Below are 26,510 nucleotides of genomic sequence, written 5' to 3' on the forward strand. Positions count from 1 at the left end.
CGGACTAGATGATCTACTCAGGTCCCTTCCGACCCTAGAAACTATGAAACTATGAAACTATGAAAGGAGGGCCAGAGAGGAATCTGTGCTGCCTGCACTTTGTGTTCAGCTAGACCAGGGACGTGCAATTATTGTAGGCAGAGGGCCCCTTACTGAGTTTTGGCAAGCCATCGAGTGCCGCTTGGCAGGAAGCCAGGAGCATATAAATATTAATTTTCTTAATTTTTTAGGGGCCCTGCAGGCTGGATAGAATAGCCTGACAGGCCGTGTTTGGCCCACGGGCCGCATTTTGCCCACCCCTGAGCTAGGGGGACAGGAGCCAAGTTGCATGCGCATTGTGCAGCTGGGAGCAGAGCTGGGCTGCACACATGGCTGTGAGTGGAGCCAGGCTACACTCTGCTGGGCGGGGGTCAGTCGGTGTGGGGAACTCCAGAAGAGTCACCCCCATGATGTGTGGCCCATGCAGCTTGGCATTATAATATTTTCAGTCTTGTTCTGTACTCTTGCTCCTTCCACAGGGGCTAGTAAAATAGGAATAGAGTAGGGGTAAAAGAAGACTAGAAGGGCTGACTCTAGATTCTTAGTCATGTATAGCTGAGCAGCAATTAGGATGAGCAGGTGTAAAGTACACTTCACTCAGGAGAGACACCCCCTGACTTTGCAGCGGTATAAACAGCTGCATAATTGCAAAGGAGAAGAGAATTAGGCTTCTAGGGGAAAGCTTAGGGGAGAGCTTCAGCAACAGAAAAATACTTCAGCAATGAAATTTGCATCTTGTGGTCACTACCTTTAATTCCTGGTGGGTTTAGGGAATAGGTGGACATTTTTTTTTAAGTTTTAAATCTGGAATTGTTTACCTGATGGCTAAATGCATACCTGGTTATTGATCTGCTCTTGTAATTGTTCCACCTGTATGCTGAGAGAGAGAGAGATGCACTTTCTATTTGTATACCATGGGGTGGAGCCTGATCCTCTTCTTTTGTTGGTTCCACCAGAGTAGGATGGTTGGGAGAAGAGAATCGAGCCCTTCTGCTAATATCTGCTGTACTGTAATTTAATCAGACTTGACGGTGAGCCAGAAAATATTGTTCTGCTTGAACACCTCTTTTTTAGACAATGGAGGAACCCTCACATTATCTACCCCAATGATAGCTGTGCACTCACCTTGGATCTTTTCAGGTGAAGGCTATCAGTGCTTTGTCCATGTCTTTGTACACTCCATGGTAGGCATTTCTGCTGTTTTACTGCATGCTACAGTGAGTTTCCTCCTAGACATTATACATGTTTTCCCTGCTCTTTAAATCCATGCAGGCATATCTAGTTAAGCACTTCTCATTTTAGTTAGAAATAACTGCTCCCCACCACAGTTAATTTTTCTCTGGGTAATCTCTAAGGTTGAAGACATGGCACAGTTCAAATTTGAAATGAAATCAGTCAGTCCTACGTATTCATGCGCAAAAACAAATGTGCACCATTCAACCCTTGTTTTTATTTAATTTGCCTCTCCTGTTTAAAAATAAAAAGAACAATTTCAGCCACAAGTGTTAATATTTTTTCAGTGCTCTTTCATGGGGTTTTGTTGTTCACTTAAGGCAGCTTCTTGGGGGGAGTATGTGCATGTGAGTATGTATGTGTATGTGTGTGTGATTTACTGATCTGTGGCATGCCACATGTCTTTAAAATTACAGTGCCCATTTCCTGCTGAAATAATTTCTACAAAGAGTGGCTCCTATTACAGCAAGAGGAGCCCAGACGTCATGATTTATTATTATTTATGGTCCCAGGGCCTTGTTTATGCACGATGGGTTAGGTGCGCAGGATAGAAATGCCATTATGCAAATGACATTGAATGTCCTTACTGAGCCTAAATAATTTTTGTGTTGGACGATTAAACCTCATCTGTTATTGATATGGGCTGCAGTCGGGCTATTAAAGAGTCCCAACAGTACTTACTCCCAGTAATGGGAAAATTGAGAGGAAGAGGCTAAACAATTGCTTCAAGTGTGCTGTGATTGTCTGGTAGGAGTGGAACATAACAGACCCCTGAATAGAAATCGTGTTTACTACTTAGGGATAAATAAAGAAGGGAGAACATGCAATAAATTACACTTTGTGATTTGAATCAGCGCACCAGAGAATTTGCGTACTTTCAATTTATTTATTTAAATATATATCTATAGATCTATACACACACACACACACACACACAGATATATTTTGGTAAATACCAAAAGTAGCCAGGAATGATTCCCATACAGTACTCTGTGCTTGGTGGGGGGAGGGAGGGAGAGCCAATCTTTTCAGCGAGCAAGGGAGCTACGTCGTCACAGCGCCCTTCTTTTTTGACACAGCTGTGCGGTCACATTTTGATCAGTGTTGATAGCTTATGAATTCCAAAATTGACAAAATTTACAGAAAAATGAGGATAATCCATCTTCCTTAGCAGCCTGTCAGGAGCTGGCTATACTTCATAATCCTCAATTACAGATGCTATTTTCAGACATTTACATGCAGATATTAGAACAAAATGAAAATGAGGAACAAAGAGAGAATGGAAATGCAGCTATTTATATGTATAAAAGAAAACAACAGGTAAATTCTAAGCATTTAGATTGGATTTGGGGGTCCCTTTAGAAAGACTGAGAGTGACTCTATGTGCTTGTGGATTTCAGTATAAAACAGTAAAAATGCAGCATATAGTTTCCAGCATGCAAATAATCTGAAGATTTAGGTCAAAAACAGGTCAGTTATCTTGAAGTATTGGAGTAAATCTGTTCATGGCAGGGTGCACTACATAATTCCCACTCTCTTAGGGAGAATCTCTTGGGATTGCCACAATTCTAATTGGATTTGGGTTAAAATGAAGCTCAGCTGTTAATTTTTTGAAATAATCTTTTATTAAAGGGAGATTTTAAAATATTTTGTTCAAAGAAAAAGATTCCATCATTGAAATCAAACTTTCATGTCTTTTAAATTAGAAGCTGCCAAATGTTGCCTAAAACAAAGGGAAATTGGAGTTCAGCCCTGATTAGTTGTGTAAATAGGATTTACCCCAAAGAAGAATTAGGTTCAGTGATAGTGCTAGATAGAGTAGAAAATGTGATGTAAATAATAAAATGGATGGGGGTGGGAGAGAGTAGGTTTTGATATATAGCTCTTCAGATCCCTTCCCACTTCAAATCTACGAGGAGTGGGGAGTAGGGGAGGAGGGTTTTGTAATGAAATTTCCATTCCCATAAAATTTAAGACACAACAGCATCAGTGCCCATGCAACTGTATGTGGCACTGGGTTTCTGAAAAGCGGAGGAGATTAATTAGAGCTGCTTTGGATTAAAATCTCCCAACCATGTCGAATGTTACAAATTTTTCCCTTTGTGAGCCTGACATGGGGGTTTCGGTGGAAAGCCTGCCTGGTGCTTGCTAATTCTGCCATTATTTATTTATTTTATTTTTCTGTATTATGGCATGATGACATTACTGTATGAAGTTCTAGCTCTTCTGATGAAAATGGAGATGATTCTGTTGCTGTGTGTGATGTTGTGGATGGTGATGGATAGCTGGCAAAGTCCTTGTGGTGTTTGCTTTTGATTTTGGAGAAAAGTATGGAAGCAGAGCTTGGTGATCAAATTCTGGTCTTCATTCCTAGCATGTGTGTATGTGTGGTTAGAGACTGCCTGTTTATCTCAAAGACTCCTGCCACTCAACTACCCAGTGGAAGGTACCAAGAATTTTTTCGTAAGTGGGACACGCAAAAGAAAGAAACAAGCAACTAACATTGAGCTTGAGATGGGTTTTCATTTCAGTGCTTCTATTCATGGTGATTTTTTTGAAATTGGATGTGTAGTGGAGTATTGGGAGGTTGTATCAAGTAGCAGGCTGAACTATAAGTGTGTAGTGTTGGGCGTAGAATTCCCCTTTCATCTTCTGTACACTGTGAGGACACTGCTGAGTAAACATGTATCCTTTAAAAAAGAAGAGTGTCATTTTTTTAGGAGAAGCCCAGAGTGCCCCACTGTCATTTTGCTGTAACATTAGCTGCAGGAAAGACAAAAATATATATGCTGGCTGCACAGAAGCACCACCAGCAAGGAAACCCATCGTTTGGATTATCTTACATTCTGACAGTTCTACCTTCTGTCACTACAGACATGTCTTTCTTTTCCTTCGAATGTTCCAAACAGCTCTCAGGGCCCAGAGGCATCTACCTATGTGATGCAAAAGAAAAGAACAAACACTGTTTGTTTGTTTAATTTTTGTGAAGTTGTGGTTTGGAAAATTGAGCGGAACTTGAAACCAAAGTATGATTTGGATTCTCTCAGCTTTTTCTAAAGGCTGCGCAGAGAGCCCTCTAGGCACCTGTTCTTTTCCTTGTGTCACTGGCTGTTCTATGTGGATTCAGAAGGCAAAGTAAAGAGGGGCAGAGAAGAAAGCATTTCATGTTGGCCCTTTTTTTCTTTCTTAGCGAGACATTATAAATTATCTCAATCAGCATAGCACAATGAGGCTCCAAGACATTGCAAGCAAGCTTTCCCTTCCAGTTTCTCTCACCTCTTCTTTTCTTTACTGTTCATATATTTTGGAGAAGCCAACTCTTCTAAGAGCAGGCTTACCTTCATCTGTTATATGAAAATAAAAATCCACTATAAGCCTCAAAAAAGGAGACCACAGAAGGGAAAGTTGGCCACAGCCACTCCTGCAGCTCAGAGCAGGAAAGGCAAGAGAAATGAAAATTAGTTCAAAGATCAGAGGACAGTGGAAGTACAGGCTTCTTTTTTCCTTTCTAATGGGAGGAAGGACAGATCAATAATTGAGGGAATCTGATTCTGAAGTCTGGAGATCGCTGTTAAGGTACATGCAGAAGGAAAATAAGGTGTCACAGTCCAAGGGGGAAGCAAGTAGAGTTTGGACTCAAAAAGCGAATCACTTCACTGCATAGGAATAGTGCAGTGCTGCAGCTGACCATACCAGCAAGTTTTGAGCATCACTTAACATGTCCATCAGCAGCTTCTCTTGGAATTCCCATGCTGTTCAGAACGTTTTGGGAATGGCAGGTAGGAGCAGAAAAATCCTCACTGAGCTCAAGGCAGCTGGATCAAACAGGAGGCTTTGACACTAGTATTCCATGTGAAATGAGTCCAGACAGTAAAAGCTTATTTCAGTATTCCTGTATCTGCCCAGTTCAAATCTGGAAAGACAAATGATAGCCTCTCCACCCTCTGTGAGAGTCATCCAGGTGTTTGGGTTAATATACCATGCCAATTTTGAACTGGCTAGGTGTCACAGGAATGTAGCAGTGACAGTGAGGTGTATACCACCATTAATTTGGGTTCCGTCCCATCCATGGGGAAGAAATGCAGAAAAAGCCTTAGAGCAGTGAAAAGGAATTGAACTTCTCTGCCCTCAGTCTCCGGTGTCAGAGAATAACAGTTAATGGAAGTTAAGGCTGTTGACAATCCTGCTTGGCCAGTGTCATGAAGGCCAGAATTGAGGTCACACTTCCATCCCATGTAGACATCAGACTCTGGAGGGATGTTCTTAAAACCAAACTGTTGGAGTCTTTACCATTCAGCTTCTGTGCCTTCTTTTCCAGCTTGATCCCAGTGTCTTGGTCAGATACCCCTCATGATGTAGAGTGGCTTCTTGGTATATCACAGACTGCAGAAGAGGCTGAGAGCCAGGTCTCACTTGCTGTGAATCAGTGTGGCTCTGTTGATTTCAGTGATACCGTGGCAATTTCCATCACCCCAGCTTCTAACCTTTACAGTGTGGCAAAATGGTTTAAAGCATCAGGACCATCACTGGTAGAGATGGTTTGTGCTTGCAGATTTTTTCCCTCTGGTTCTAGAGTCTAGTGCATATCACAGGAGGCAGGAACATGATTTCTGTTTCAGCCTCTGTTCCTAACATGAATGATTATGGGAAAACAGCTCAAATATTCTGAGACCAAACATCCATAGGCATAAACAGGTTCTACTCCATTGCTGCCAATGAAAATAACATATCTAGACCAACAGCAAATGTGGCAGTCTGTACCCCAGTTTCCCTTTCTATATAATTGCTGGGTTAAAAGTTTTCGTGGAGCAGTTTAGTGAGATTTAACTCATGTTTACAAAGTGCATCATTGTTCCCAGATAACATGCTATGCTGTGTAAATGTAAACTATTGTTGTGTCACTTCTTGCATACTCAGAACATCTCTTTGGGGCCACTCCTGGGGTTGTTACCAACAGGAAGATCCTATTTAGCACAGACAGTGGACACTGACAGAAGTGACATTTGTCGTGCAATTGGCCCCTTGAAAGTGCTATGGTTGTGCCCTGACAGAAGTCCATGGCTGCAGAAAGCTGTAAAAATGCCCGATCACATGACAAATTAACACTCACATAATAAGGGTTCAGATGAAGGTACGCCAAAGCAGATTACTTTCATTAATTTCTGTCTGTCCTTGCCCATGACCAGGTTGGGCTGATACAGGCCAGCCCTGTTCCTGGTGCTGTCTACAGAAAGGGAGGAATAGAAAGGAGGCGGGGGGAACTCAAGGTTGGGGTTTGCCCAGTCTAATCTGGAGTGGGGGGTTTGGATTGGAGTCCCCCATCTTGGGGAGGCTCCAATCCATGTGCCCCTACTCAGCTTAGGCTGGGCAAACACCAACCCAGAGCTGTCTCCCCTCCCTTCTCCCCCTTCTCATTTTTCACACAGTACATTAGCTGGGAGGGCAGGGTGAGGTTAGGGAAGAGAAGCTGCATACAGACAGCTCCTCTTGGATTGACTCCAAAGTGAAGCTTCATCCCCCACACCCCAACCCAGCAGTGAATGACTTTTGGGTGGGTGGGATGGGGGTGGGTTGCTCTAACTCATGGCACTTTCTGTGCAGTGCTGTGAGTTAGAACAGGGAACTGAGTGTCTGTTAGTGCCCAGTGTTTAGTGTCTCACTGTTTTAAAAAGAAAATAAGGAATGTAGAAAATATGCCTATTATAAACCTGAGAGAAGGAGGCAGACAAAGGAAGTGGCGTGAGGGCTCCATCTGTTTCTTCAGAGTAGGTGAGGCATTGCCTCTTTTCTGTTCACAGTGTGGGCCGTGCCTCCCTGGCTACCTCTGCTGAGGCAAAGTGCCTGTGTATGAGAGATAGGTGCAGCAGCTGTTTGCTGCTGTCAGTCAGTCTGCAGCGCATACCGCATCCCATCTTCCTGACCTTAGATGGGCTGGGGGAGAGAGGTTCAAAACAGAGAGAAAGGAAGAGAAACCCTGCATAATTGTTCAAAATCTTTATTTTTTCCTTCTCACTGCTCTCCTTTTATATATCCTCCTTCTTACATTTCTGTGTTTTTTTTCTCCTTCATGCTATGGCAGTGGTGCTCCATGCTGATGAGACAATACTTGGTGCAACCCCAGGCAGTCATTTTTCAGGTAATTTCTTAGGGTACCAAACACCCGACTCATGCTTTTTCTGGTATCAAGCAGGTCGGGTTTCCTGATGACATACGGGTACTTTGGTTGTACCCAGGTAGATTTGGGTGTTTTCTTCCCTGGCCATTCCAAAGACCACTCTACTGTGTTGCAGTTAGGAAAAGGCAAAGAAGTAAAAATCTTGGACCACAAACCAGGACAGAAGGGTGTCTATCTGTTAAGCATCTAAGTGGACTTAGGCACCTAAATGTAATTCTATTCCTCATTGATCAACTCTCTGAAAGCCCGTTAATGCATCTACTTGTGTAACAGTATCATATGACTCTTAAGATCGAGTCACAAAAAAGCAGCAACTAGGAGGAGGATCCACCCACCTTTTGTATTCATATTTCTTCACGGACTCAAACAGTCTGGAACAGAATAGCAGTTAGGTACCAAAGTCCACTTACACAACTATTAGGTAGAATAGAATCTGGCCCTTGTAGAATATAAATAAGTTTCTACAGCTATTTCTTATGAACGATCCTTGTTGATTAAGCTCACTGGAGATGAAATTACAAGATTTGGGAGGCAGAAAGAAGAAGGGAGAGGAAAGGCTATTCCAAGAATTGCCAGTTCATCGAGTTTCCAAAGTTTGCTCTTCTTGATGTCCTCGTGGGAGGAATGGAAATGAGGTGCTCTTCTGGAGCAAGACCAAGAGAGAATAGGGCCTCACATCAATCATCATACTCAGAGAGAAGCAGGTGCAGGTCTAGAACAATTTAAATCCAGTGCTACCAACTTTACAGCTGAGAAGCTAATAATTTATTTAGGAAACAACTTGGAATAATCAGGGTTGTTAGCCTTGCCTACTGCTTTTGGTGTTTATATTGTTGTACCTGTATGAAGCTACACAGGGCAGAGATCTCTTCAACTTTACTTGTTTATGAAGTGCTGGGCATGTAGTAGTGTGATAGCAAATATATTATCTGCCCAGAGCCTAATGTCCTGGGGTTTTCAGGGCCATGAAGAGGTTGTAAGACTGGTCATTATGGTACAGAGGATCTTTTCTCCTCTCTGTACTCAAGGTTCTCAGCTTTTAATAGGGGCAAATGCTGGCTTCAGATGATAAATCGGCTTGTTAAACTACACCTCATCTCTCAGTGCATGCCCCTTTTTGCAGGAAAATCAAAGCGGCATGGACAGTAATGCATGCCAAGCTAAATCTGGCCCAGGATGCCATTGTACATTTAATCACTGCTGTGTTGGCCCGGCACCAGTGCCTGTGATACATGCTCATATTGAGTACACTAGCAACAGACATAGGAACTTTGACCCACAATAGTGAGCAAATTCAAGAGAGCTAGGGTGTTGCTAGGACTTGCTAACAGCTTTGGTGCTGGGGAAAAACACATGTAGTCAGTAGCATTCTTTTCTGTCTGATATGAACACATTGCTTTATGGAAGAGATGTGTGAAAAAGGCTACTGACTAGCAGCCAAATTTGTTACTGACCATGTGTAGAGGACTTTGCTTTATTGACTGAGGCAACTATGATTCACACAGCTGAGACCCTGTCCCATTCCTTTCGCTGAGTGAGTTCCCTGGAATACCAATGAACACCTGTATGAGAGATGTCGCTGTAGGTTTCAGTTCAGTCCTTTTGTGTTTGCTCTGACTGCAGAGTTGGCAGCCCTAACCCCAGAGGATGTCCCAAAGCGGGGGTGGGAGGTCCTCAATGTGGTATATAGCTCTATATATGCCCCTATATGCCTTTATATTACCCCCCCTCCCACTCTGGCATGTATCAAGGGCATTTCCCTGGAAAAGGGCATGGCCAAAGGAGCTCCTTTAGGCCCTAACCAGATGGATAGTTTGGGACAGATTGGAGGCAGCTCTCACTTATGGTGGGCTAGACTGCTCTAGAATATGGTAGGGGAAAAAGCAACACAAAGCCACCTTTGCCTCCTTTTCTTACCCAGGCATTTTGTGTTCAGCTTGGGTAGAGCTGTGAATCTGGATGTTTCTGCCAATCTTTTCTGAAAACTCTTGACAATTTTAATTATTCTAACCAGAAGAAAGTGTCTCAAGATTCAGGCCAAATCAGCTACTTTGGAAGATTGTAGTTGATTTGCTGAGATAAGCCTAAGTAAGTGCTCTGTACTGTGCTTGTAGAGACTAACATTGGCACTGTGGGTGCATGTTCCCAGAGATAGAGGGAAGGAGTGTGGGCTTTCCAAGGCAACCAGCAGACTTTATGCAAAATATTAAGCAATTATGCTTAGCAGTATGGGACTCTTACACAAGGGCAATGGAATCCATTCCTGGAAGTATTTCTGCAAATCTGAAAGGCCTTTTTTGTTTTATTTTGGCTTTAATTTGGGCTAATTATAGTGATAGCTAAAGTGTGAGGTCTGATACTGATATTCCCTGTTCTGAAATGAATGACTAGAGGTTCTAAAGATGTCCAGACATAGAGTAGGTAGGGGGAAGTAATAATATTCAGCCCTTGCAGGCAGCTCCTGAATCCATAAAACTTCCATTTTGCTGAGAGTCAGCTTCATAGTTGATGCTGCAGTGGCAGTAGTAGTGGCACCCATGCAGCTGCATACTTTGATGCCTCTCACCTGCAGAAAGCAGGCCAAATCTGAGTTCCTGTAAGTGGATCAGGAGAAAGGCACCCATTTACACAAGGTCTACATTTGGCTTAGCCTGTTAGCACAGACTGACATTTTACATCAGGCAGGTTCAAACTGTAACATCTTGTACAGTGTTAGTGTTAGGCTAATTATCCCTATCATGGTGTTCTGGTAACCATTAAGCCATGTTAGGACTGCCTTTAAGCTAGCTGTCAGTCAAGATTATGACTTCTTTTCATTAGGAGGTTCTGAAGAGATTTCCTCACTGCTGACCAGTTCAAATCTATGTACTTTAATGTGTTGTGTAGTTTCTATAGGTTTTCAGGCTACGCTAAGGCACAGTGTTACAGGGTCAGTGCAAGAAGGCAGGTTTTCCTTGTATTAAATGGCTTCTACAGTCTCCTATTTCTATTATTTCTGCAGATTAACTTTTAAAGATGCAGTGAATTTTTAAAGGGCAATGACACCACTCTATTTTACATATTTTTTCAGACAACGGGTATCCCCAAGAGTTTATAGTTAAATACCACAACTGCAAAGCTAAATACAAGCAAAAATAGCATAGGAAGTGTGAAGATAAGAGGATACAGAAGGCATTATAAAATGACAGTCAAAGAGAAGGTGCAACTCATGGGGACTATTCCAAGCTGCAGGGCCTGTGTAGAATAGGGTTCTTACAGTAAGAGCAGAGATGAGGATTGCAGGGGTTGAGATAACCAGTGTTGGATGGCTGAAGTGAACAGACAGAAAAACAAGAGAGGAGCACATGTGAACTGAGCAGGGCAATGCAGGTTTCCTTTAAAAATGATAGCAATTTTTAACAGGACCTTGAAATAAGCAAGGAACCAGCAGATGAAGCTATATCTTGCTGCACTAAACCTTGCAACACCAGAAGAAGGTCTGCAGTATTGTTTGGGAGTATCTGAAGAATGCTCTAGGGTGGTAATAGTCAAGGCTAGAGAAGATGAGGCTTGCAGTGAGGTGGAGTTGAAGCTGTGTTATATACAATATGTATTGTTGAAGCAGCAGTGATGGGCAGATTTGTGTGCAAGGAAGACGTGTGAAGGCTGGGATAGTTTTGGAGTCAAGGCTAAGGGTAGGCTTTTGAAGACTGGGGAAAATGAGAGATCTGAGTCAAGCAGGGAAATAGGAGACTTGAGACTCTGTCTGACCTTGCTCCCCTAGTTGAAAAGTCTTGAGTTCAGAGAATGTTGCATGGCCAATCCTCTGCCACAGTAGCATGCACACATGGGCAGCACTTACAACCTTGGCAAAGACTATTTGGCCTGCCCACTTGCAAGCATTCCCTATGGAAGACCCATCAAAATGACAGGTGATACTGGTGCCTTTCATCGTTTGTATCTGAAGCCTATTCAAGAGGGGCTTGTTTTCAATTGTGGGAACCTGCTGTTAGTAGATTAGTAGTATAATTCTCATTCCTGTTCATTTAACCAGCCACAGTGCTTCAGAGCTACAAACAGAAGTGCACACTGGTATTTATGCCAAACTGCAAACAAAGCTACAAAACATGCATTGAAACATTCTGATGCCTCCTGGAAAAGTTTAAGAGTGTCATATATGGGCACAATCATATTCACTTAAGAGATTTCCTGTATTTGTCTCTTCCTTTGAAAATACTTGTAACAGCTATATGTGGTGAATGACGTAGGACCCAATTCATTGCTGTGTTATTCCAGTTTGCAGAGCAGTGACACTACCTGCAGTAATGCAGTGGAAACAGCCTTACATTTTAAAAGTTTATCTGTTCCTTCTGCTTATTCTTCACTTGAAGTCTTAATCTTCTGATTGGTACAGACATGATTATGATCTTACAAAAAGGGGATTATAACTTTGACTGAAGATAGCAGTAGGAGAAGACGAACTCTAAAGAACAAAGTTTATAGTTTTGTGTAAATGGCTCTGATAATAGAAAGTGCGGGGGGAGGAAAATATAGATAAACTTTCTGCCACAAAATGGAGTTCTTTCCAAATGCCGGGTTGGAGCCTCAGTTGGTGTAAATCATCATACTTTTATTGACCTTGAAGAAAATTTTAATCAGTTTAACTTTAGTTAGAGACATGTTGATTTACACAAGTCATGGACAATGGTATTTCACAATCTTCCCTGAGATACCAGTGGATCTCTAATATACCCAGGTGATGTTCCATCTTTGCTTACTTCGAAATAACTTTGGGACTGGAAATGGTTTGAGAGAAGTGTTGGATGCTGACTCCATTCCTTGCACTGTGACCTGCAAGAAACTGTTGTGTTCACTAATGGTTACTTGGTGACATTTTGACCTTTATCTCTTCTTCAGGTGTGTTTCTCATGAAAGATGATAAGGTTGTAATGATGTTTTGATTTTATTACCATGAGCTATTACCAGGTGAATTGCCTATTTTCAACAGCTATAGTCATCCAACTTGCTCTATAGTGGGCTACTGTATAGAAAGATTTGTTGCTTAATCATAACAATCTGGCATCTTTTCAGTCAAGAAACCAATTTTTTGTGTTTACCCAAGCACTAGTGGCAAAGATTAATCCTATTTAATCTGTGGTCTCAATGACATATTTAGCAATACAGTTTAAATGTGCTGAGTTTTTAATGAGGTTAATTTGACAATACAAAAGGCTTAGGGCTTAATTTTGCCCTCCAGATTATTTCATTTTACTACATGTATCGAGTAAAGTCTGTTGACTATCCAGTGGTTGTTGCTGAGGTGTCTCTTTTTTTTCTTTTCTAGACAACAGAATACTCAGCCATGGCATCATTAGCTGGTGGGCTAGATGATATGAAAGCCAATATAACAAGCCCAACTTCAGCAGATATAGGGGCCAGTGTTCCAGGACCACAATCATATCCTATTGTGACAGGTAAGAAATATGAAGAGACTGATGGATCCTGCAAAACAGTGTGTATGATGGCATATTGGGGGAAATAGTGCAATGACTTGTTGATGCACAGTTTTGGAGTTGGTGTTTGTACATAGCAGGTCCAGGCTAGATGCTCATGTAATGTAAAACTCCCTCAGGTCAACAGAGCGGCGTGCCATTTTACATCTCCATTTCTTAATGCTACATACAAGCATGCCAAAAAAAATCAAGACTGTCTCTGCAGTAGGGTTTGTCATTTCTGAATATGTGTCCAGACTGAACACTGCTGATATTTCAAATGGGATTGATTATGGGTGAATTTGGTTCTTCCAGCTACAGTTGCTTTGGATCATTTTTGGAATCCTAGGCTTTCCCTAGGGATCACCATTTAAATGACACCATAATTATAGCAGTGAAAATTCTACTGTATTTCTGTAACAATCAGAGCCATGTATAAGGGTCAAGGACAGTTGGCCATGGCTAGATTTTGATAATGTTCAAAATAGTCTGATTGTCTGATTTAGGTAGCAGATATTGGAATTAGGCTGAAGATAGCACCACAGAATCACAAAACAGAGTCCCCAAAGACTTGGGTAATATTAAGGGTAAGGACTCTTTGAACTTGAGTATGGCTTTTTTCCTACCCTTGCATATTTTGTTTAACATCAGCCTAGTGATGGCTCAGATTTCAGCCCTAGCTTTTCCTCCTTTTCACCCAGTATAAGTTTCAGAATTTAATTTAGCGGCTAAAGGGAATTTTTTGATATTTTTAGGGTGCTGCCATCTTGTATTGAGAGCAGGGTGGTTGTGCATCATAAGTGAACCATTTTGAAAGCCTAGTTCATTATTGTTGCATGAAGTATAAGCAACCTCTGGAATGCTTGCCAAGATTTTGGAAGATTCAAATATATTTATATTATTTTATGGATTATATGGATAATATTATCCAGATTATATGGATAATAATGAAAATCACATTTATATTTCATAGCATATGGATATTTATCTGGAGAGAGAGAGATAAATCTACATTAAGAGGATAAATACATAGAAGAAATGTGAACTGGGGTATATTTCCCAGCTTTAGGGTGGAAGACAAAACATAGCTGACCTGAGTTAAGGAGAAATGTTCCCTTCAAACAGGTTATGACCGAGTTGTTCACCATTGCACTTCATGCATATTCCTCTGAGTCATGTGGTTGCTGAGGCAGGAATCACCCTGGCATAACAGACAAGCCTAATTGCCATTGAAGTCAATGGGAGTTGTCCCATTGACTAATAAGTGCTTAGATCAGGTGCAGTTGTGGGTTCACCTAACTTTAAATCCATCTCACCAAAACCAATGCCATGTAAGGAGGGGAAACGGGGACACATAAAGGTAACAGAGAACCATCTAATGTAAGTTATCTGGACTTTCAAAATATTTGAAAATGTCCTTAACAAGAGGTTAGCAAGGTCATTAAGTTGCTGCAGAATTTAAAATAAATTATATTTTGAATTAGAAAGTAGATTAGAGAGAAAAGAAAGAGTAGACATAAATGGTCAATTTTCTTCTTGGCCGAAGGCTACAGAGAGCTGCTGAAAAGTTCTGTGCTGGTTTCAGCGTTATTTCCCGTACTTATTAATAATCTGGAGTAGAGCGTAAACTCTGGTGTGGCAGAACTTATACATGAGACAAAGTGATGTAGGTTAGTCAAGAATAGGGAAGATTGTATGGAATTCTGGAGGGAGATAATTAAATGGTTGGACAAGCATGTATGATGAAATTCAGTGATAACAAATGCTTATTGAGAGAGTGAACTGATCTACTTAGACATATTGCTGAGCTTTAAATTAAACTCATGGAAAATGTCTTGAACATCACTGTGGACAGCTGTGAGAAAACGTCTTTTCAATGGGCAATGGTGGACAGACAAGAAAAGGAGCTATTAACATGCATGTGGAATGAGAATGAGGACACTATAATCTCATTATAGAAATCAGTGGGATCTCTTTTGCCTGGAATATCATGTTCAGTTCTTGTCACCTAATTTCATCTAAAGTCATCTAGTAAGAACAGCAGTCCAGAGATGAGCAACTAAAATAATTAGACTGTGAGGAGAGACTGTAAACTTAAGATACAGCTTACTAAATTTATGAATCAGATTATATTTTCCCAGATAATGTTCTCAAGATATGCTAGTAAGAGTTTTGTCAATAGGCTGCTTACAAGGGAAGGACCCAGGAAAAACTCCTACTTACTTCAATTAAAGTTTTATCTGAAAAAAACAAATGCATATTTAGGCCTGCAAAGCACAGGAGCCGCCATTCCTTCAGATGAAACTAATAAGAAATTGATCATGCTTTTTTATTTACCATTCTAATTTTTAATGCACTATACTAAATTATATTTGACCACAAGGAAAAAAGAAAGTATGCTTTGCTTGTTCTGTTTTAAGTTAGGACTAAGTGTGATTTGTTTAGAAATGAAGTTATATGTAATCTTAATGACTGTGATGAATTGATCTAATGGTTAGAACACAGGGTTCAAATGATCTAATATCACTGAATAACAAAGTTGAAAGAAATCCTGTAGTGGTGCTATAGTACTGTTGTAGCTCTGATGCTCTAAGTGAGAAGCATGATTTGTTTGGTATTATCTTCTATGGACAAACTATAGACTTGGTGGAGGTGGTAGGAGGAGAAAGGGCATTTTGTGCTCTCCCAGCTCTGCAGATGGTCTCATTTAACTGAACTGGTTCTACAAAAATTCTTTCATTAATCTGAGATGCAAAGAGATGGGGAAAGGAAAGTGCGAGAGGGAGAGAGTGAATCAGAACAACATACGGTTTTTAGGCATATAATTATTTAACAGGAGTTTAGTGTCTGACCTGTCCTGCTATCCATAGTACAGATTTACACTAATAGAACCAATTTCTTTTTTAACATTCCTGAAATCAGCATCGGCCAAACCTGTCTTCATTGGCATTTGAAAGAGTACAGTTCAGGGGATACAGGATTGCCACCATAAACCATATACCTTGTCTTGTGTTATTTCCAACCTAACTATAATCAAAGACCTACTGCAAGTAAAATATTGTAAGAGGGCTTGTTCTTGTACTTCCAGCTCAGTTTTGCAGGCCCAAGAGTTTGGGATAGCTTGGATGAATTTCAGCAAAGTGTTCAAAACCTTTGGTGCTCAGCTGGAGTGAACCTATGAACTTTTGAAGATAGCTGTCACTCTTCACTTGGTGTTCCAACATAAGTCACTAAATGATACACATGCTTGTTATAACATCTTCATTGCTGAGAGATCCAGGGACTGTTTTATGTTTACAAAAATTGACAAGTGAACTGTAAACCCCAGAAGAAGTCTTTGGTTGAAATCATTTATACAGGGCATCTTTCATGTAAAGCAAAGCAGTGAATACTTCAGTGCTTCATGTTTCAGCCTACAGTAGGCTATTAATGTGCAGGGGGCTTAAAAGCCTCATATTCCAGGATGAAGATCTTGAAATATATAGTCACAAGACTTTGAGAAATGGGTTTTATTGTGGCCAAGAAAACTAATCTGGTTCTTTTGATAGGCTAAAATCTGCAGTTCAAGCTTCAGCAGTTTTTATGAGAAAGTCTGGAGACAGTGCTGGCCTTCCATTTGCAAACTGACCTAAGTCTAGTTCATATGGTGAGTTTTGAGTCTTTAAGCCATCTCATAAAACAGTTTAATGCAAAACAGGCTGAGAAGTGAGAGGATAAGTGAATTATGATCACAATTTTTCATTGTTTTTATTTCAAGGCCATGTTTTGGACAACACTGAGAAATGAGATCCTCAGGGTAATTGTGGATATGAAATGTACAGTACACATTTCCTAGCAGACAGGTAGATTAAATCAGTCATGATGTCATTTGAACAAAAAGAACTGCTTCAACATTGGCACTTACACTAGCACACACCTTTGAAAATAGGTCTTTGTTATGGCAAAGGGAAATTCTGATGACAGTTCCCAGTTCCACTTCATCCGCCAGCCCCCTTGTGTTATGGACTGCCAGCTAAACATCTGATTAGAGAACCACTCGATTTCTCTCCATCGTTTTTATGCCACATTAAATATTAAGTTAAAAAAAAAATCCCTTCTCTTACTGCTCGCTGCCACGGTTCATAAGCGCGTTCTCCATTTGCAAGCCAATGACATGTGCCCAGCTCATTACTGCTGTAGTCAGCAGTTTCAGAGCAGACCCTGATTGTTACTAATTACCTGCAGATGTATTTTCTCTGCTCCGGCTTGCTGACTTCAGCTTGGTCGCTATCACTTTGAGAGGACAAAGTGGCGCTGAAATTGACACCTCCGTTTGGCTCTCCACTCCAGCACCGGGGGCAGATTGACAAATCCACAGGCAGTCCCTGACTGCAGCTGCTTGGAGAGTCAGTTTGCATTAGCAGTGCCTCGAAGTGACTGGATGAGACCATTGACTGGCTTAGCAAAGAAGCCAAATAAGAACATTTCATTTAAGTGGGATCTGACACAAACCCTATCCTGCTCTGTTAGCAATAGGAAGCATGAAACAAAGCATCAAAAGCAGATTTTGTTTTGTTCTCACTAGGGATGTTTAAGCATAGGAGCCTTGTCATTTACCTTGCCAGGAGTGCTCAAGACTATCTTTCCATTACATCCCCTCTCTAGGTTGCTGCGGAGGCAGTGCTACAAGGACTGGACTTTGATTTTGTCCATAATAGTGGTACTAATAAACTGGTTACTATAGACTTTCAACTCATTTAATCCCTTACACCCATGCAGAGGAAGAGAAAAGCTTTGCCGGGAGAAGAGGTGCCATTTATATATGTTTTGCTCTGACTCATTGCAAGCATCTACTGCTGCACAGTGGACCAGGCAGGAGAGAGTCATCCTGGTCATCTGTGATGATCTTAGAAACAACCCCATGAAGCCAAATATGGGAGCCTGCCTGTACTTTAGACTGAGGGAGAAGAACAGAACTCAGAGCAGAGTCCCCTTGAAAAATGTCATTTCAGGAAGTGGGGGAGGAGGAAATCACTGACTGGCAATCATGTTAAATTATCTGTCATGGCCTCGCAACAAGAGTCAGGACGCCAGACATAATTCATTCAAGACTTGTCTAAATGGAACGTAGAGTAAGCAAGGAAAATGTACCTAGCTAAACAAGTTACTCCAGTGTTAGCAAATTCAGTGCTATTTATTTATTTCTGACGGTGGAGCTGGTACTCTTACTATAAAATATTGGACCAAATAGCTATTTCTCCACAGATCCAAGCCTATACGACTAAAACAATATGAATCTGTCTCACATTCAATATTCCCAAATATTTTACCAGGTTTATATTAAAATGGAATTAACTTACCGAATTAGAGAAATGGCTGTGAGACAAGCAATCCCTATTTATCCTGATATCTTCAGTGAAGTGCATTAGCTAACTAGCTGGTCCATACCAGACAGATTCTTTTCTTCTGCAGTGCCTAAATTTATAGGATAACTTTCTCTCATGAATCTCTAGTCTACTTCATGTCTTATTCATCCTGTCATGCTGTGGCTACTATTTATATGCCAGAGTTTTGCCAAAGGTTTTGTTAAATTACTGCAATTATTTATCACTCCTGATGCTAGGAGCAACATTGGGGGTAGATAGCTGAACTGGAGAGTTTTGTACAATGGAACCTGGCTGAAAGTATTCAAAACTGATTATGATGCCTTGCGGGATGGTGGTGGGAGCTAGAGGTTGAATCTTGTTCACAGGGCATCTTTAAACCAATAGGGGCTAGAATCCTCCTTCCCAAGACTACTTGTCCAAGAGCAAACAGGAAGCTAGGGCACAGCTAGGAGTCAGCTAGGCCCGTCTCCTACGCTTTGACCACACAAAAGTTCTTCCTCCAGGCTGATGAGGCCTGGCATGGCTCACTCACTTGGAATGCTTCAAACAAGCCTTTGCTTCTTCCTGAGCCCTTGGATGGGAGGTTGGCTGATGGGATGGTAGTGTACTTGAACAATTGATGGATGCAATTTTTTAAAAGGAGCTAGTTTTTGTGTTCTTTGCTTGGGCAGTCAGTCAGTTGGATGTATTGTTCAGATTATGGTCAAGCTGAGGATGGGGGCTTCAAAATCCAAGGGTGGGGCTCAAAAGCATCCATGTTGACATTCCTGATCCTGTTGCCTTTATCACCAAAAGCTGCAGAGGAAGGCCTAGGCTGAAGGCTCGAGAAAATTTGACCTCAGATGAATGAGCAAGACCTATAGAGTAAACGCTTCTGACTTGTAGTGCTCATCCCATTTGCTTCTGAAACAGCTGATTTGCTATTTGTATTTATAGATCTGTGGCCAGATCATGTGCTTGTTATAGCTCTGATCAATTCTGTACCCAAATACATTTGTTTGTACCCACAGTTGGTGTGGGGTGGTGAAATAGTTCCTTCCTCCTCTCCCTGGTGCTAGTGTTCTGAAATAGATGTCTGGAAGCAGATCCCTAGTCCTGCTGCCAAGGCAAGTTCTGTTTTTTAATCAAGGACCCTCTTAAGTATCCTGGGGGCAAGAACTGGACACCCAAAGCTCCTTCTAGGAGTGCCATAACCACTATGCCACAGACTTGCACTCTCCATTTCCTGTTCTTTCTCTGACCTCACAACTCATGGCTGCTTGGTGCCCTGCGTTGAACAGAATAGGTGGAGAGGACCTTCATCTAGCCTAAAGCATGTTGTTTAGGGCGCTCTTCTAGGAAGAAGGAGTTGTGGGTTTAAGATCTACCAGGCTGAGGAGGGCCTAAAACTTGGGTCTCTTACTTCCTAGGTAAGTGTTCTAACCACTAACTCACTGGGTAAAAAGTGGGCACTCCCCCTACGGCACCTACATTCAAAGCAGGAATAGGAGTAGTAGGTCATAAGCAAGTAGAGGCACCTAGTGCTCAGCCTGAGTCAAGTGCCTAAGACCTGGGGAAGGCCAGGAGTTCAGACATATCTGTGCTTGTTTCCCATGGGCCATCTCCATGTGCTCCAGAATTTCTGAATTGTCCTTTGCAGGTGCCAACCTCTTTACATATGCTAAGGCATGTAGATTTTAGATATTGGGATGTCTATGCATGTACTTCAGAGTCCAAACTTGAACTGACCTTATCCCTTGCAAGAAGATAGCAGATATTTTAAAATGTGTTCATAGGAATCAGCCCACAAAGCCCCTATGTTAGGGTGTCAAACAGTTACTATCAGAAAAAAGATGGTATCCCAAAACATCCCCTGGAATGTGCATGAGTTAATTAGGAAGGAGAGCATAGAGCATAAGAAATATCTCACAAAACCAATGTTTTCCTCAGCTTCTGTCAGTCTTTATGGCTGAGAACATGAACAAAGATATTTACATTAGCTGAGGACCTGGCCTGTTAATTTTTATTGGCCTTAAAAGAAGGTTTTTAAATACAAATTAGAGAAAGGGAAAATCTACTGAGTTAGCAAGGAGCTGAGATATTGTGGTATGGTGTGTGAAATATAACTAGCTAGACAGAACATATAACTGACATGAAATGGATAAGGTATATAACTGTCATGGAGCAAACTCTTTTTTTTTCCAAGTCCCAAGGCTAGCTAGAGCAAATACTGCCTTGCTCCGTTGTATCTTGACTGGTCTCCTATCATAACTGAATCACTGGTTTTTTTTTTAAGTTTAGCTTTTTTTTATTCCGGTCATGCTGAAAACAGAAAAAGTTTAAATAACACATAGTGTTCAGCTCTCTTCAACCCTGATATACCCTCTGGGATTGATGCCAAAGCAGCTAGGAAAGGGCTATTTATCTTTTAGTGAGAGCACCTTATTTGACCTGCCTTTTATGACCCATTTTTGATGATGATCTGAGACAGCTAAATACCTTTTGTGTCAAATTGAAAATATAATGTGAAAATAAAAGAGGAAGGAAGGAAGGAAGGAACATTTTAGAGCAGGGGTGGGCAAAATGCGGCCTGGGGGCTGGATGCGGCTTGCCAGACCATTCTATCCAGCTCGCGGAGCCCCTAAAAAATTTAGAAAATGAATATTTATCTGCCCCTGGCTGCCTGTTGTGTGGCCCTCGGTGGCTTGCCAAAACTCAGTAAGCAGCCCTCCGCCCGAAATTATTGCCTGCCCCTGTTTTAGGGCAATGCCTAATAAAAATTCCAGGCATCCTTTCACACTGAAAATTTCCAATGAAGTTAGTGGGCCTAACACTACAGTAATAACTTCTTTTATCATGTACTGAACTTTCATAAATATCAACAGAGCGAGGGAAAGTATTGTGAAGCTTGGAATATGTAATCATTGGGGAAAAGAAAGAAGCTTCTTTTCTGTTTGTATTAAAAGAGCTTTTGAAAATATTTTTATCTGGTTGATAGCATAGGTCAGTGTTTTTTTCAGAGCTATTAATTTAGGGCCAAATCCTTGTCTCATTAAGGATAATGAGACTATTGTTACTGATTTCATTTGGGAACAGGATTTGGCCCTTGAAGAGAATTTTTGATAGCTTGCATTTTAAAAAGCAGGAAGAGTGCAAAGATGGTTATGTGAGAGAGGTTTATGGAAAGTTAGTCTTGATGGATTAAGGGCTCTCGCCTTTGTTCTGCTGAGGACTTCTGGTGCATGATTCCTTTACTTTCTCTGTGCCTCAATTCCTCATCTTCACAATCAAACTAATAACATTCCTTTTGTCTGCCTTGTGTACTTGGAGTACAAGATCTGTAGCATAGAGAATTGCTGCTTGCTACGTGTTTGTACAGCTTAGCATGGTAGGACACTAATGAATCCTGATGAATAATACTTAAACCTTATTTTTCATATTGCAAAAAAGTTGAGATTTTAAAGAACACTGCCATTCTAAATTGGAATGAAAAGCCAAAATACTGATTTTTTTTTTCTGAAGCAAAATTCAAATTTCTTTTTGTTGTGTAACAAATGAGTGAACTCTTTATTTTTTAAAAATCTTTTTATGTAAAATAAAATATATTGTGAAACGAGGTGGTTTGGAAATGAAAAAGAAATATTTTTCAATTTAGATTTTGACATTTTCAGAATTTGTTTTCCAATATTTTTAAAACAAAAATTTGATAAAATTAATGTACTTTTTTGCAGTGGGGGTGGGGGTGGGGAGGGAAGGGCAAAAATATCCAATGTTTCCACTGAAATGACAATTCCCAACAGGAAGCTTCCTGTTGGGAATTGCCATTTCAGTGGAAACATTGGATTTTTCAGTTTTTGCACATCTCTAAGATCTTGCTAATGATTTTACATTTTGTTCATGCCACCTGTTTTCTCTGTGCTTAAAGTTTATCACCACATTATAATTTAATTTCTGTGATATGGCTTTGAAGTGCAAATTGGTGTTAGTGGATGCTAGTTCCAAGAGCAACATAGCACCAGATTTACAGCTCTCTCCCTTACACTTAATAGATAAAAGTGCAGATGCATTTTCCAATAATCTATTCGTCACTCCCAATAGGACCTGTCATGTTAAAGACTTGAAAAAAGGCCACATAAACTCCCTCAGAAAGGCAGCCAATCTCAAAAACAAAAGTGTCATTTTTAATGACAGGACAGAGTTTAATTGAAACATTGTTGATTTTTTCCCCCATTTTTATGAATTCTTCTGTGCCTGGGCAGGCAGGATAATCAAATTCATCTGCACACTAGATGAGACTGTACTGAAGAATCGTTTTTTGTTCCTTCCAGGACCTGCAACCTGATTCATCTGGTGGTTTGCTGTTCATTCAACAATAGAATAAGACAGTGGTGAAAATGTTTCAGTATAAATTATCTATATCAGTAGTTTGTATGAATATAGTACTGTTTACTTAAGGATCTTGCAAACTTTAATTCACTTATCATTAGATTACCTCTGTAATATAGATTAGCAGTAAAATTGACCCATTTTAAAGTTGAAGACACAGGCACAGAAAAGAGATCAAAGCCAAAATATTCAGAAGCATCCATTCATTTTGGCTCCTTTAGATACTGGGTTGCCATCTTGAGGAAGTTAAGGCATTTATTTGCAAAGGGGTGATGTACTCTCTTCTTCTACTCATTTCAACTTGGAGGATCTCTGAAAATCAGGCATGAGTAATGAAATCCAGGTCCTACTAAAGTCCAGATAAATGCTTCTATTGACTTTACATGTCTAGGATTGCACCCAAAGTTGCTTAGTTTGGGTGCCCAGAATTTCATAGATTTCATAGACATCAGGGCTGGAAGGGACCTCGGAACATCATCGAGTCCAGCCCCCTGCCCAAAGGGCAGGAAGTCAGCTGGGGTCATAGGATCCCAAATTAGTGGGCCTAAGTGGTTTATTCAAAGTCACTTACACAATCATTGGTACAGCCTACAATAGAAATCAACACTCCTGACCCCCATGTGTCCCGACTCATTTACAGTGCTGAGGCTAGATTGCACTGCTGTTAAATGAGCATAGAGTAATCCAAAGCCCTCAAAAGTGCTATATAGTGATGTCTGAAAAACAGTATAAGCCTGTTTTGTACTTCAGACAGGAAACAGAAATGACAGACAGAGATGCTTCCATTCATACAGACATTATCTGAATTGTTCTGCTGAGATGCAAGAGTAACAGTAGACCCAGAAGTTTCCATAGATTCAGCTGAACTGTAATGTCTAAGTGGACAGAAGGATGCATTAGAATCTGTGTGTATACAAACTCTGAATCAGAATGGGCTTTTAATCATGTTAATTGAAACAGGGGTAGTAATCAGAAATCACCAAAATCTGCTACCACAGTAGTAGTGAGTAGTTTTTAGTGACAACTATCACAGTATCCCAATGTGACATTTGATCAAATGAAGATGCAATGCCTTGCCACCCCAAATGCTGAACTCCTGGAGTGGCTGTTTTTGGAGTATACCAAGAAGGAGGCTACTCTAAGTGAGAGTGAAATAGGAATTGCTCCAAGTAATAGTGGCTGAACTACTGAACAAAAGTTACCCTATTATATTGAAGTGTGCCATTCTCATGGGGTTGTATTACACAGCAACATTATTAAACTGTCAGTTAGAAAGGGGATTCTTTTTTTTATGGGAGGCATCTAGTTAAGGAACCAAGAAAAAAGGTACAAAACGGAAAACAAAATTTAGAATTGGCATAAAGTCTTCCTAAAGATCTTATCTTAGACTCACATGAAGTATTAATGCCAGTAAACAAGAAACACATGACAAATTAAATATGGGTAAATGGTTGGATTTGAACCCTGGAGGTAAGATCTGGGTTCTACCCCTGGCCCTGCCAGTGTCCTGCTGGGAGTCAAGGGGCAAATCACTCCTTTTTTTTCTGCCTCAGCGTCTTCTTCTGTGAAATGTGACTAATGATGGTGACCTCCTTTGTAAAACACTTGAAGATGTGTTGATGGTAAATGCTGAAATGAGCTAGGTTTCATTCAGAGAAGTATAAACCAAGCTCGTAGAAAGTACCACAAAGCATGATGGGCAAAATGATTATTAGGTTTAAAAGAGAATGTGGTGATCAAATAGTTAAGGACCACAACACAAACAATGAGAAGGTCTTAAGTATAATAGAAACAGGAAGAAAGAGTTGGTACGCTGGCCTAATACTGGGGAACGGGTTGGGGGGTGGAGATGGGACACAAATGGACCTAGGTAAAGATGTTTCAGAGAAACTAAACAACATCTTTATGGCAGTCTTCTCTGCAATGTCAGGGAAGTATCAGTGAAATCTATTGCTTCATCTTAACAAAGATGGGCATTCTAAGAGAGTATTCTTTTAAAAGAGGTGATGAGACAAATTTATCATGAGGTTGTAGAAAGCTCCCAAGACCAGCTGAATTTTGAAAAGATTTAAGCGAGAAGCAGCTGAACTGCTAGCAAAATGGTACCATTTCTCATTAAAATCAGCTATGAATTGGAAAGTATCAAAAGTTGCACCTCTCTTTAAAAGGGTGATGACTGATCCTAGAATCAGGATGCTGATTCTTCCTAGGGTACCAAGTGAACTTATAATGAGACAGATGGAATTAGAAAACAGCTAAGATGAACATGATAATGAAGTAAGGGCAAGCACCTCCTGCTTTCAAGCAGAAATTTCTGGTGCTCCAATCTATTTTGTCTGAGAGAGTTCTAAAGTACCAGGTGAAGGAGCATTAGAAAATAGAATTTACTTGGACTTTTAGAGGCCCTCAGCAAAGTCTCTTATTCCAAATGGAAATAAGGAATAAGGAAGATGAGAGTTAAAGCACAGCCATCTCTTAAGAAACAAAGAGTAAATTATTTTATTCTCTAAGATACTTTTATGATTGCAAGTATCATAACATTGGAGAACCCCAGAATAGCTGATGTATTTTTTCTTCCAACACCTCTGGTTCCAAGGGAATGGCTTCTTTATGCTGATGGGGATCTGAAGCATAGCAAGAATATGGGGTCAGAATTTCAAAGGTGCTTAGGTGCTTAAATGCCCAGCTCCCATTGGCTTTAGTTAGGATTAATGATCTAGGCATTTCTGGAAACCTGAATCTTAACATGACTCAATGTCTAAAAATGGACCCAAAATGACTTGCCTTAGATCACCCAGGACACCAGCAGCAGTGAACTGTTCTGTATCACTCAAGCCCTGACTGGTGCTCTGTTAGCCTGGGCTATACTTTCACTACTGACATCCTTTTCAACAAAAGAGTTTAACGGTACAGCTAACCAGGAAGGGATATTTCCATCTCATGGAAATTGTTCAAAATATCGAAAAATTTGAAGTTTACAAAATTTTCACATGCTGAAAATGAAAAAAATAAGCCAGGTTGTCAGGCAAGTGACCCCATAAATTGGCTTGTAACCTCCCATGCCTTGTTCTGAGCTCCTGGATTCCTGAACCCACTTGTAAGTGCTATCCTCCACACCCTCCACTTGTGATCATAACCCCAGAACTGCTGGTATAGGTAAATCCAAATGTTTCATATAGATAGTTTTGAAAAGTTTCATTTTGATTTTGACCACTTCTAAATGAAAGTCATTAGAATTAGCTTAAATTTCAAAATGAAAAGTCATTTTAAAGTTGAATACCACTATTTTTTCTTATAATAATGTTGAAACAAAATGACTCAAGTTCAAAATAAAAAAAAATCCTGTAAAAAATTTGTTGAAATCAACTATTTCCTATGAAAAGTTTGATTTCAACTAAACAGCATTTTATAACAGAAAAAAAATGATTGGGAAATTCCTGACCAGATTTAGTTAATTACTGAGTGCACTGAGCATCAATCATGCACCTAGTGGTGTGGAAAAGGGGATAAATGGTGAGGCAGAAAAATGTCTGAATAGCACAAAATAATTTAATCAAGATGAGAAAACACTCTGAAGTGTTCCAGAAAGTCCTAGCAGTTGTAGAAGGAGAGGGCAAGAGAGCTGCAGATAAAATTAAATATAGTCAATCCACACTTATTTAGATCAGAAGAAACAATTTGAACTACTCATATGTGTTGCTAGTGTCTAAACTGACTAATTCAAGGAAAAGACTTAGTTTCATAGTTTCTAGGGTTGGAAGGGACCTGAGCAGATCATCTAGTCCGACTGCCTGCCATGGCAGGAAAAAGTACTGGGCTCAAACGACCCCAGCAAGGTGTTCATCTAACCTCCTCTTAAAG

The 26,510-nt window shown here is 40.5% G+C and overlaps 1 protein-coding gene and 1 long non-coding RNA gene across 2 annotated transcripts in view; both read left to right on the top strand.

The window, feature by feature from the left end:
• Positions 1–26,510, top strand: part of PAX5 (paired box 5) — a 266,844-nt gene that overhangs the window by 126,924 nt on the left and 113,410 nt on the right. Inside the window, exon 7 of the mRNA XM_019555429.1 lies at positions 12,771–12,900. Within this exon, the coding sequence (XP_019410974.1) occupies positions 12,771–12,900 (130 nt within the window). The remainder of the gene's footprint in view (positions 1–12,770; positions 12,901–26,510) is intronic.
• The window catches only part of LOC109323738, a 14,611-nt gene continuing 6,287 nt past the window's right edge, over positions 18,187–26,510 (top strand). Inside the window, exon 1 of the long non-coding RNA XR_002104733.1 lies at positions 18,187–18,196. This is a non-coding gene — a long non-coding RNA (uncharacterized LOC109323738). The remainder of the gene's footprint in view (positions 18,197–26,510) is intronic.

This window comes from Crocodylus porosus, unplaced genomic scaffold (assembly GCF_001723895.1).
Source record: "Crocodylus porosus isolate Cpor-Errol unplaced genomic scaffold, CroPor_comp1, whole genome shotgun sequence".
Lineage (NCBI taxonomy): Eukaryota > Metazoa > Chordata > Crocodylia > Crocodylidae > Crocodylus > Crocodylus porosus.